Here is a 12,822-nt window from a genome sequence, read left to right as displayed (position 1 = left end):
GACACCCACTGTGTGCACCGGAAACCCACTGGACGGCACAGCCGGGACGCTCCTCCAGGAGCACCAGCCGCCCAAACACCACAGGGGCACGAGAGGCTGTTCCCGCACTCACAACTCACACCCAGCAGTGACCACAGTGACCATTTACCTCCTCTTCTGGCTCATTTAAATTCACCCACTGGTTTTTCTTTTCATCCCAAACAATCTGCCAAGATTTTAAGAAGAAAAAAGGTCAGCAGACTGAAGCTAAACAGAATTAGAATCTGAGTAACAATGACACTTCGAAACTTCAGGGAACACCTACTCAGGTCTGCTCTGAAGGTGACAGAAAAACCATTACAATTCCCTGGACGTCCCCTGGGCCATACGCGACAGCACTCACCGATTTGTTCTTGTCATCTGGCAAGTAAGCTTCTGTCTTTCTCTTCCCAGGTAGCCAGCGAGAGAACCAGGATTCACTCTAAATATAAAAACCACCACAACAACCTTGAAAACACTATGTTCCATGAAACGAGCCAGATGCAGAAAGAGCAACCCTACAGGGCCCGCTTCTGCAAGGCCCCAGCGTCGCCAGGTCCAGAGACACTGGGTAGATGGAGGTGGGGGAACAGAGAGTTGTTCCGTGGGGACAGTTCTGTTTGGGAAGATGAGAAAGCTCTGGAGATGGCTGATGGTGATGGTTCCACTCAATGTGAATGTGCTCAGCGCCCAGAACTGTGCCCTTAGAAATGCTTCAAATGCTGCATTTATGCTACGTGTATTTTACCATAATGTAAACAGATCAGAACAGTAACGTGCCTTCAGGAGCTGCTCGCAACACTGGTGATGCTTCCGACACCCGCCCCTTTGAGAAGTGGACGTCAGGCTGTGCGTGTCAGTGCGTGTCTGAGGCACACGCAGCCCCGGTGTTTCCCAGGCGCAGGGAATTAGGTTATTAGGAAAATGTACTTTGTTCTTCACGTGATCACTTCATTTCTACTAGAGAAAGAGGAGAAGCCTCAGCAGCTACTCCACTCTCTCAGCTCTGTTCTCTGCGAGGTCTACTGGCCAGACAAGCCATCCCGGGGAGGCCTGACAGCCTGTGCACTGGAACCCTGCCTACATATCATGTTTTACCTCAGACCTCATACTCACTTGGAATTAAATGTGTGTTTATTTTCAAGACAGCAGCCATAAAAGAAAAACCTGATCACTAAACTCTATTAAAACAAAGAACGACATTCTTCATAAGATACCATTACTAGGCTAGGGACGGTGGCTCACACCTGTAATCCCAGCACTTTGGGAGGAACCGAGGTGAGCAGATCACTTGAGGTCAGGAGTTTGAGACCAGCCTGGCCAACATGGTGAAACCCCGTCTCTAGTAAAAATACAAAAATTAGCTGGGAGTGTTGGTAGGCGTCTGTAATCCCACCTACTCAGGGGGCTGAGGCAGGAGAACTGCTTGAACCCAGGAGGTGGAGGTTGCAGTGAGCCAAGATAATGCCACTGCACTCCAGCCTGAGTGACAGAGCGAGACACAGACTCAAAAAAAGAAAAAAAAAAAAAAAAAAAAAGATACCGTTACAAGTAAAAAGACAATCTAGAGATCAGCAGATGCTATCACGATGACTGTGTCTACATCCGCAATACAGAAAGGACCTCTGCAGGTCACTAAGAGAACTCCATTAAAAGTGAAGAGGCCAGGTGCGGTGGCTCATGCCTGTAATCCCAGCATTTTGGGAAGCTGAGGTGGGTGGATCATGAGGTCAGGAGACTGAGACCATCCTAACATAGTGAAACCCTGTCTCTATTAAAAATATATATATAAAAAAATTAGCTGGGCATGGTGGCAGATACACGCCTGTACTCTTAGCTACTTAGGAGGCTGAGGCAGGAGAATGGTTTGAACTTGGGAGGCGGAGGTTGCAGTGAGCTGAGATTGCACCATTGTACTCCAGCCTGGGCAACAGAGCAAGACTGTCTCAAAAAAAAAAAAGAGAGGAGAGGAAAGCTGGTGGCTGCACCTGCAGTCCCAGCTACAAGGCAGAGGAGGATCACTTGGGCCCAGGAGTTAGAGATCAGCCTGGGCAACATAGTGAGACTCCATCTTTATGGAAAACAAAATGGACAGAGACTTCAACAAGCACTGTCTCAAAACAGCAGTGAGATGGAACAGGCAGAGAAGATGCTGGCGTTGCACCTCACTGGGGAGACGCAGAGTAAGACACAATGAGATGCCATCAACCCAGCCCAACAGCTATGAAAGGCCTGGCACTGCCCAGTGCTGGTGAAGATGAGGGACGTCTGGGGCCCTTGTCCTCTGCTGCAGGATGTGTGACTTGGTCCAGCCACGAAGGACAACTGCTCAGCGGCGTCTCCTAAAGCTGAACATAGGCTCATCCTGCGACCTAAGCCCTCCACTCCCCGGCATGCGCCTCAGAAAAACAAGCACATTCCCCAGGAGACAGGCAGGAAGGCTCCTGGGGCCTGACGGGTTCCAGCCACACACAGAAAGCAGTCCCAACACCCACAACTAGGAGGAAGGATCCGGGAGCCAGTGGCAGGCACACGCCACAGTGACAAAGGGGTGGCTGCCGCCCAACCCCTTGCGGGTGTGTCTGACAGGCAATGCCTGGAGGGGACCTCTGGGGGCCAGGCCGTGTCCCCATGCTGACCTGGGTGGGCAGCTATCTGAGGGCACCAATACACAGACACCCATCACGCCATGTGCACCTCACGAGCTCGGCTGTTTGATTCAGAAGGGTGAAGCGTGCGGCTGAATGAGGCTGGTGCGCCGGGAAGCGTGCCCCCTGCCCAGACCTGCCCGGCCACCAGGTGCTCGTGGGCGCTGTACTACCTTCTTAGCGTCCTTCTTCTCTTTCTTGGCTGCTTGTTCGGGTCTCTTCGTTTCGGGAGCGGGTGAGGGAGACAGAGGTGGCTGCGTCGGACCTGAGTCAGCATGATCCCACCCTGGGGGGACCTCCGAACGCGGGCGTTCACTGGAGATTAGGGGCTGGAAGAAGTGGAGCGTGGGCACTCACTGAGGGTAAGACTGGCCAGGGCGGGCAGCGGGCGTTCTCAAAGATACAGTGATTTTTACAAACATTTATTCCTGGCTCCAGTCCCAGTTTTTAATAGTTCAACCCTCATTTTTACTTTTCCGGGAACATACTGTCGTAAAGGGTAAAACACCTAATTCAAGCTCAAACTACAGTAATCGCCTACTGATGGGAGGCCCATGAAGAGCTGAGTATCTGTAAAGAAGTTTCCAGAATGCGGTTCGTATAAAAGCAACCATCCCTCCAGGTTGGGAGCAGAGCAAACAGAGGAGGTATTTATACCAAACACATCTGATCAGACAAATCTCACTTTCAGGAAAACCAGTGAAAATGTGAAAAATTCTTTTGTATTCCAGGACATCCTCTTGTGAGAGAAAAAAATTAGAGATTCTGTAGAAAACCAGATGGCCAGGCACAGTGGCTCACGCCTGTAATCCCAACACTCTGGGACCCCGGGGCGGGTGGATCATGAGATCAGGAGTTCAAGACCAGTCTGACCAACATGGTGAAACCCCCGTCTCTACTAAAAATACAAAAATTAGCCGGGCGTGCTGGCACACGCCTGTAGTCCCAGCTACTCAGGAGCCGAAGGCAGAACTGTTTGAACCCGGGAGGCAGAGGTTGGAGTGAGCCAAGATTACACCACTGCACTCCAGGCAGCAGCTGGGCAACAAAGCAAGGCTGTGTCTCAAAAAAAAAAAAAAAAAAAAAAAAAGAGAAAGAGAAAGAGATGTGTAAATCAGGGAAGGTGCCTATTTTAGAAGAATTAAAATTAATAAGGGGATTTGATTATATTTCGGAATTTCTCCTACTTAAAGTAACTGTTTCTATGCTACTGAATTATCTCTTCCTCGTCTTTCCCTACCAGTGTTTTCACTAACTCTTCATATTTGAAGGATGAAAGCTACTTAGAAGCACTTTCGCTTTAAGAAGCAATTTCACAGTCCTCACCACCATCACCCTACCTACACCTCAACAAGGAGTCTGAGTGCCCACTAGACGAACTTTATGGAAAACAAATAGTTGAAGAAAATGCGACAAAGTACCAGATTAGCAAATTTTCCAGCAAAATTTTCTTCGCTTAGCTCCGAAAGTGAGTTTCCAACAGGAGCCTCCGGCGGCACCGTCCCTGTCAACGGGAAAGAGAGCAGCTAAGACCTGAGTGCTGCTGGACCGGAACACGAGGAGGCGGGACGTGTGCGCAGCGCCCAGACCGAGAGGCGCACTGCCTTCCACCCGGCGACCACCACGCCAGCGTGACTTTTTTTTTTTTTTTTGAGATGGAGCCTCGCTCTGTCACCAGGCTAGAGTGCAGCGGCTCAATCTCAGTTGATTACAACCTCCACCTCCCAGGTTCAAGCCATTCTCCGGCCTCAGCCTCCCGAGTAACTGGGACTACATGCACGCACCACCACTCCCAGCTAATTTTTGTATTTTCAGTAGAGACAGGGTTTCACCATGTTGGCCAGGCTGGTCTCAAACTCCTGACCTCAGCTGATCCCCCTGCCTTGGCCTCCCAAGTGCTGAGATTAAAGGCGTGAGTCACTGTGCCCAGCCAACTCTTTTATTCTTTAAAGTTAGGCTTATGTTTTGCTTCGTCCATATAGACACAGAGCAGGGACAAGATCCACCAAACTGACTTCCAGACAGAAGTTCATAACCTGCCCCATGCGTGTCACCAGGCGTTCAGAAGGACCGTCTGAAGACAGATCCTGGGACAGCCAGGGCCACCGTGCCCTGCCCTGAACAGCCACTTAAGCCTCACATCATTAAAAGCCGACTTACAAAAGAAACTACTATTAACCTTGCTATTGCAGTGAGACTCCTGAGCCATCCAGTCTACTAACTGCCAGGGTTTTTGGTCTACGTTAAGACAAGTAATTCACTTGTTTCAAGGTCAAATAAATTCCCTCTCTTCCACCAATCCCCACAAAGCCCACACCCAACATTGCTTCTGCTCTCAAGACAGCATCTCCGCAGCCCCACCTGGGTCTGGGCTCCTGGCTTCCTGAAGCAGGTGTCTCCTTTCCTGGAGAGGTGGCACGCCAGGAGGCAGGCCAGGCCCCAGGCCCAGAGTTGCAGGATCAGGCCTGGAGGGATCTGGGAAGCCAAGCGCAGACCCTGTGGTCACACAGCCAGGACCTGGCTCGAGGGGCCCTGGGGGCGGTGGCACTGGGAACATTGGCACCCTGGCAGGACTGGCCAATGGGCCGTCAGGGAGCATCTGCGGAGCTGCATGGGAACAGTGGAGAAAAGGAGGTCACTGGAAGGAGCTGACGCTAGACACGTTCAGGACAGGTTAGTTTGCACAGCCACATTGCTTTTATAAGGGAGATCCAGTAAAGCCAAAGGCCCTGAAGCCACCATCCCATCTGAACCATCAGTGGTTTGGAAAAAAGCAGAACATTCGCTTCATTTTCTAGGAGTGGGGCAGGATGAACACCTGTGTAGTCACTGAGCACCACACGGGCTCCGGGGCACAGCCCGGCCTAGATGCAAGCCTACAGTGGCCGCCTGGCACAGAGTTATGCTCCATTTGAGTCCTCTCCTCCATGGTCAGGGGTCAAACAGGCCACTCATTCATTCATTCATTCCTCTAACTCGACATAAAACCAGGGAAGGCTGCTGCCTGTCAGTACTATGATGGGCCCTGGATGTGTCAGGAACAAAAATGCTGGGTCCCCATAGGGATGGGGACAGATAAACTGAGTGAGAAGAGAAAGCGCTAAGGAGAGCAATCAACCAGGGAGTGGTAATGGTGTCTGAGGACAAAGTGGGGTGGACACCAGGCAGGAGGGTGGGCAGCAAGGCCGTGGGCCCACATCAGGAGCGTGGCTGGTGCACAGCATGGGAGTGGACATGGCACCAGGGCAGGAGGGCTTAAGGCTGATCCCGGAGGGCCTGTGGCCACAGTGAGGACCCTGGCTTGTCTACAGGAGAGAGGGAGACCCTGGAGGGTCTGGGGCAGAAGTAGGCAGTGAGCAGGAAGGAGCCGTGCTCATCCAGGCATTCGGCAAGGTTCACTGAGGAAGGAAGCCGAGAAGCACATGAGGCCATTTGGATTTGGCCTCCTCATCTCTCCTTGACTCCTAGGAGCGCTGGGCTGGCCCTTCCTCCGACGGCGCCAACTGGGAGAAGCAGGCTGCAGAGGACACAGCTGAGGGCACTGCCCAGCCACGCCGTGGCTGAGGCTCCCGAGAAGCAAGCGGGAAGGCTGAGCAGGCAACGGGCGCTCAGGGCAGTACTGCCAGTCCATGAAGGTTTACGGACATGGAAAGCCATGGGTCTCCATGGGCTCAGCAGGGGAAAAAGCACGAAGGAAAGACGGGAGGAGACAGAGGAGCAGCGTGGTGCTGTGAGATGCTGCCTCAAAACAGTCCCTATCTGAAAGTAGTTCTCCAGGAAGCAAGAGCACAGGCCACGACTCAGCCAGCAGAAAGCCTGGGCTCACCTGAGGGCGGCAGCCGCACACCCGGGCTCACCTGAGGGCAGCAGCCGAACGCCTGGGCTCGAGTGCTCCAGGCTCGGTGCAGGCACCGCCAGCAATGGGTTGGCGATCCCCAGGGCCACCGGCTGACTGACTCCTGGCCCCTCCAACTGCTCCACCTCGGAGCTCGGCGTGCCGGGACACTGCTGTGGGAAAGCTCCGTCCTGAGGCCACACCACGGCCCCCTCCTGAGGGAGAACAAGGCCCACCTGTGGAAGTAGCCTATGGCACTGCGGCAGGTGCCCGCCCACCCGCCCCCCACCCCCGCACTGCTGTGTCCCCACCTCAGGATGATAGGGGGCACGCCACCCCTTTTCTGGGGAATTAGGGAACTCTAGTAGGCACACATCTATAGTTTCGCTGTCTTTAAATAGGTACTGTCAGTGTGAAAATGACAGGGACAGAAACCACCTTGCCAAACCCCTCTGTGCCACTCTGAGCCAAGGCTGTACCTTGATCTGCCGCTCCACCTGCTGCAGGTGAACCAGCCAGGCAGGTGTGGTCAAGGACTCCTCTTCTGGCTTCTCTCTCAGCTGGGGATCAAAGAGTCGTAACTGGGAAGCCATCTAGACACGGGAGGAAATCAGAGGCCCTTGTCACCGCCAGGTGATGGCAAGTGAGCCGTCTTCAAAACACCCCGACTCTGGGGGCAATGCAGCTGCACATGTTTCCAGCATGTGCTTAGTGACACCCCCAGAACACTGGATGCCAGGCAACCGTGGGAAGTTGCTGTAGATGACCTCTCCACCCACACGCACTGGGTGGGCAGTGCTGGCCCCACGTGGGACAGGCCAGGCCCAAGGCTGCCATGTGACCATGTGGACCTGACTCTGAAAAAGCTGGACTCACCTGAGAGCGTCTGTGTGCTTTCGTCAGGAATCTGGGGGATGCAGAGCGGGGTGGGGTGGGGAGCAGAACACAAGTTTGGCCTTGTGTTTGTAACCACTGATGTGGGGATGAGGACCTAAGGATTCATGAATGATTCTCTCAACTTTGAAATGTATCTAAAAATGTCCTTAATAAGTTTTTTTGGGTATCCCATGAGCACATTCTTACAAATGCAACTACTGACAAGAGGTGACGAGAGCATGGCGCCCCCCACACTCTCTGCCAGTCACGCCGCCTCCGTTTTGCAGTGGGAGAAAGTAAGGCCCGAGCGGCGCAGCCAGGACTCAAACAAAGGCTGCTGAATTCTGGACACTTAAGCTATCAACCACCAGACTAAGCTGCCTCAAAATAAGAATATCCTGGCCGGGCGTGGTGGGTCATGCCTGTAATCCCAGCACTTTGGGAGACCGAGGCAGACGCATGCATCACTTGAGGTCAGGAGTTCAAGACTGGCCAACATGGTGAAACCCTGTCTCTACTAAAAATGCAAAAAATTAGCCGAGCGTGGTGGTAGGCGCCTGTAATCCAAGCTACTCGGGAGGCTGAGACAGGAGAATTGCTTGAATCTGGGAGGCGGAGTTTGCAGTGAGCTGAGATTGCACCAGTGCACGCCAGCCTGGGCGACAGAGTGACACTCCATCTCAAAAAAAAGAGTATCCTACAGACAGTTCCTTCTGATGGTGAAACTCGCTGCCAAGGTTCTGTGCTGGTACATGGTACCTGACAGTCCCCAGGCTAAGAGGCAAAACACAAAGTCATTCAAAGATCTTCACCTGCCCAAGAGGCAGGTTCCAAGCGCCTATCACAATGCGCATCTGAACCCTCAGGGCGCCACCCCGATGCCCAGGGGCCCTGGAAGCCCTCCTTCCCTGCCTGCAGGGGGTGAGCGGGGGCAGCACCTGCACAAGCTGGCTGATGAGCACCGGGGAGTGCTGGTGCGGCTGCGTCAGGATGCTCTTCGCGACGGCCTCGCAGTAGTGGAAGGCCTGCGTGGCCAGCCCCATTTCCGCCAGGCGGCAGGAGTAGATGAACTTAAACACCTGAAAGACAGACACGGCGCTGCTGTCCCGTGGCTCTCCCACATCCAAGCGTCGCCCCGTGAGCTGTGGACTCTTCTGGACGCGTCACTCATCATCATCTCCCACCCCCCGTGCCCGCTGACCACAGTCCTAGTCCCTGTTCCCGAGGGATTTCAAGAGCAAAGTCAAGGACTAAGCTGGTAAGAACATCACTCTGCCTCCCCGCAGTCCCTTTCATGTGGCCACCTGGCTCTCACAGTCACAACGTCCCAACTGCGCGCACTGAGGCCACCGCCTTTCGGGCAGCGCAAGCTGCTCCACAGACGTTCTCTAGATACTTGAGTCTATTTTTTTTTCTTTTTTGACAGCGTCTCACTTTGTCACCCCGGCTGGAGTGATCACAATCACAGCTCACTGCAGCCTCAATCTCCCGGGCTCACGCTATCCTCCCACCTCAGCCTCTGAGTAGCTGGGAATACCAGCGCATGCTGCCACGCCCGGCTGGGTTGCCCAGGCTGGTCTTTGACTCCTGAGATCAGGTGATCCACCCACCTTGGCCTCCCAAGTGCTGGGAATACAGGCGTGAGCCACTGAGTCCCGCCTCTCCCTCTACATATTTTATACACACCACCCCCATACTGCATCAGAGAATACCTCCCTCAAATATTAAAAACAGCTCATACGGGCTGGGCGTGGTGGCTCACACCTGTAATCCCAACACTTCGGGAGGCTGAGAGAGGAGGACTGCTTGAGCCCAGGAGTTTAAGATCAGTTTGGGCAACATCGTTTTTTCTACAAAAAAATAAAAAACTTAGTGGGTCACGGTGTTGCATGCTTGTAGTCTCAGCCACTCTGGAGGCTGAGGTGAGTCACTTGAGCCTGGGAGTGATCACACCAGCGCACTCCAGGCTGGGCAAAGGAGTGAGACCCCGTCTCCTTAAACACAAACAAATAAACAAACAAGGCTCCTGAAAGTGCCTGAAATCAAATGCAAATGGAAATACTCAATTCAATGCAATGTAGTTTCTTAGCATCATAGATCAAGTGTTTTCTCAACATCCTCCCCTCAAAAAAATCACACCATTTTTTCCATAAGAATTCAAAAAATCTGCCGGGCATTGTGGCTCACGCCTGTAATCCCAGAACTTTGGGAGGCCGAGTGGGGTGGATCACAAGGTCAAGAGATCGAGACCATCCTGGCCAACACGGTGAAACCCTGTCTCTACCAAAAATGCAAAAAAAAATTAGCTGGGCGTGGTGGCGTGGACCTGCAGGGAGGCTGAGGCAGGAGAATCGCTTGAACCAGGGAGGCAGAGGTTGCAGTGAGCCGAGATTGCGCCACTGCATTCCATCCTGGGCAACAGAGCGAGACTCCGACTCGCAAAAAAAAAAAAATCCAACAATCTAAGTAACCCAAAGCTTGTTAGACTGTGCGCCTGCCCCGCAGCAGGCTGGCAGCACCTCTTACCTGGAAAGTGGGCAGGGCGCAGGTCTGGGCCCCCAGGGACTGGGCGTACTCATAGGCCTCCGTCCTCTGGATCGCTTCATTGGTTGCAAACTTTAAGAATGGTAAACTACAAAGAAAGTGAATTACTTTGACTTGAGAAAAATGGACCATTATTATTATAACCAACCTTGGAGAAAATCACCCGGAAGTCTGTCCCACTACGTGGCAAACAAAACCAAGGTTCTGGCCATTTCTAAATTAACTAGAGAAGGATTTCTTTCTTTTTTTTTTTTTTTTAACTTTTAAAGGAAAACTTACAGGACTACACTGACTTGATTCTTTACCTGTGATTTGATCCGATTAAGACAAGTTTTGTAGTTTTCTTTGTATAAACCCCAAATCCAACCTGGGCCATGAGGTAGCAAAAGTGTGCAGCATCTAAGAGGCCCTTGGAAGCTGCGGAGAGAAGAAACAAGGGCGGAGCCTCAGCGGCCGGGAAGGCTCAGAGAAGTGAAGGATGCACACAGAAGGCGCTCGAGACGCCAGCTGGACCAAGAAGGCCGGGTTCTTGTGATTCCTGCCAATGCTACAGACAACCGAGCCTTCAGCGTTCCATGTGCGACACCCAACACCCGTCTCCGACCCGACCTACCCAGAGTGTCGCCCATGGTGGCCATCGTCCTGGACTCGACGTCCACGTTGTTGTTCAAGTTGGACAAGACCATGGCGAGGTGCGGCCTCCAGTCTCCCCATTTCTCATCTCCACAGCACTAACATGAGGAAGAACGAAACAAAGCCTCATTCCTGGAAGCCAGCGCCGCTCGAGCTCCGCACAGCCGGGTCACCAGCACGGGGAGGCGAGCAGCCACCAGGCAGTGCCACTCACCGTGGACGCGGCGGGCATCCGCCCGGACATGAGCTGGTAGACAGTCTGCAGGGGATCGTTGATCGGGAGGCTGTTGGCAAACCTAGGCAGACATAAACACAGAAAGACCCTATGCTGGCTCAGCTAAAAACAAATCCGGCCGGGCGCGGTGGCTCACACCTGTAATCCCAGCACTCTGGGAGGCCGAAGCAGGCAGGTCGCCTGAGGTCAGGAGTTAGAGACTGACAAGGTGAAACTGCCTTAGTGTCTCTACTAAAAACATAAAAGTCAGCCAGGTGTGGTGGCACGCTCCTGTAATCCCAGCTACTCAGGTGGCTGAGGCAGGAGAATCACTTGAACCCAGGAGGCAGAGGTTTCTGTGAGCTGAAACAGCACCACTGCACTCTTGCCTGTGTGACAGAGCAAGACTCCATCTCGAAATAAAATAAAATAAAATAATAATAAATTTTTAAAAAACCCAACCTCAGCCCTCTGATGTAATGATTAGACTTATTCACTTAGGCAAAGTACACATGTTCCAACTCCTTGGGAGCCCGAGGTGTGAGGATCACTTGAACCTGGGAGGCAGGGGCTGCAGTGAGTAGAGATCATGCCACTGCACTCCAGCCTGGGCAACAGAGCAAAACCCAGAATCTAAAAAAAGTTACAGAAGATGCAGACAAAGGAATTCACTGAGATTTTAAATGAAGTATTAAGAACCATGCAGTTAATAAGAAACTTTTTAAACTCTCTGCAATGTGACCCAAGGAAGCCTGGAGGTCAAGGAAGCCCGAGCTCGTGTGGGAGAACAGAGCCAAGTGAGATCCGCCTGTCGCCTGCGCGAGCGCGAGGACGCTGCGTGCTGCAGGGAGCCGGCAGGGCTCTCGACTGGGCCGGGCCACTGTAGGACTGTACCTGGTCATGACTCGGGCGTGCGTCCGGTTGTCCATCTTACTTGCGAGTAGCAGAGCATGACCCCACAAGCTGTTCTTCATGGCAGACTCCAAAGCATCCTGCAAGGCATTTCAGGGGCCTTGTGGGTTATCGGAGGGGCTCACGTGACATGAGTCACGACAGGCAACAGGCCGTGTGTCCTCACGCAGCAGCAGACACACAGACAACCCAACGGCCTCAAAAACACACTTATTCACCATTTGGAGATTAAAGACATGTCAGCATTTCATTATTTTCCTGAGTTTCAAAGTCCCTGTGGTAGTGGTATTTGTAGATATTCCTGCTTTTATTACCCGTTTTCAGCATAAAACACAAGCACGCTGATCACAAACAGGGATAACCACGCAGTGCCACCTGCCACACTGCCCTGTCCACGGAGAAACACGCTCAAGTCAACTCCCCAGTTCCAAAAGAAGGGCTCCGTGAATATCCTCTCAACGTGGACAGTGGCTTCAGTGAGGCAGCCTCACCTTTCGCCAAAGTAACTTGGGGTATAATTTAGAACTTCTGGCTAGGAGGCAAAAATGCTACAGTCAAAGAAGAGGTTAATAAAAGCTAACAGGTTACATGACTTCAACCAGTTATAAAACACCCGTAATAGAATCATACTGATCAGGCCGGGCACGGTGGCTCACGCCTGTGATCCCAGTACTTTGGGAGGCTGAGGCGGGTGGACTGCTTGAGCCCAGGAGTTAGGGACCAGCCTGGCAACATGGTAAAACTCTGTCTCTAAAAAAATAAAAAATAAAAAAATAAATTAGTCAGGCATGGCAGCATGTGGCTGAGATGGAAGAGGTCACTTGAACCCAGGAGGTTGTGATCACGCCGCTGCACTCCAGCCTGGGCAAGAGTGAGACCCTGTCTCCAAAAAAAAAAAAAAAAAAATTACTGGTCAAATATGCCCTTTCTGAGTTTATCATGATATGAGAGGATAGAGAGCTCTGGGCCTATCCAATATCTCTGCTGTTCAGGGCCACACAGGCCCATAGGCTGGCCTCTCTCCGGCTCCGCATGTCCAAAGTGGACATCATGCACCCTAGACAGGCCCTCCTGTGCACACACTGCCCCTGCTGTGGTCACTATGGACCCCTCAACCCTACTCTCCCAGAGCTGGCTCCTGT

The 12,822-nt window shown here is 52.6% G+C and overlaps 1 protein-coding gene across 13 annotated transcripts in view; it reads right to left on the bottom strand.

Annotated features, from left to right (window-relative positions):
• Window positions 1-12,822, bottom strand: part of SEC16A (SEC16 homolog A, endoplasmic reticulum export factor) — a 40,526-nt gene that overhangs the window by 7,118 nt on the left and 20,586 nt on the right. For all 13 annotated transcript variants that reach the window (XM_064366075.1, XM_064366080.1, XM_064366078.1 and 10 more), the window contains exons 12-24: window positions 11,663-11,760; window positions 10,769-10,850; window positions 10,535-10,652; window positions 10,227-10,338; window positions 9,904-10,009; window positions 8,316-8,456; window positions 6,981-7,094; window positions 6,524-6,716; window positions 5,028-5,273; window positions 4,088-4,170; window positions 2,840-2,995; window positions 383-460; window positions 149-205 (exon numbers count right to left, since the gene is read on the bottom strand). In XM_064366075.1, coding sequence (XP_064222145.1) covers window positions 149-205; window positions 383-460; window positions 2,840-2,995; window positions 4,088-4,170; window positions 5,028-5,273; window positions 6,524-6,716; window positions 6,981-7,094; window positions 8,316-8,456; window positions 9,904-10,009; window positions 10,227-10,338; window positions 10,535-10,652; window positions 10,769-10,850; window positions 11,663-11,760 — 1,584 coding nt within the window. The remainder of the gene's footprint in view (window positions 1-148; window positions 206-382; window positions 461-2,839; window positions 2,996-4,087; window positions 4,171-5,027; window positions 5,274-6,523; window positions 6,717-6,980; window positions 7,095-8,315; window positions 8,457-9,903; window positions 10,010-10,226; window positions 10,339-10,534; window positions 10,653-10,768; window positions 10,851-11,662; window positions 11,761-12,822) is intronic.

The sequence above is a fragment of the Aotus nancymaae genome, unplaced genomic scaffold (assembly GCF_030222135.1).
Source record: "Aotus nancymaae isolate 86718 unplaced genomic scaffold, 86718_ANA_hifiasm-v0.15.2.pri h1tg000063l, whole genome shotgun sequence".
Lineage (NCBI taxonomy): Eukaryota > Metazoa > Chordata > Mammalia > Primates > Aotidae > Aotus > Aotus nancymaae.
The sequence above is the reverse complement of the archived record's forward strand: the minus strand, read 5'-3'. Positions and strand labels throughout refer to the sequence as shown.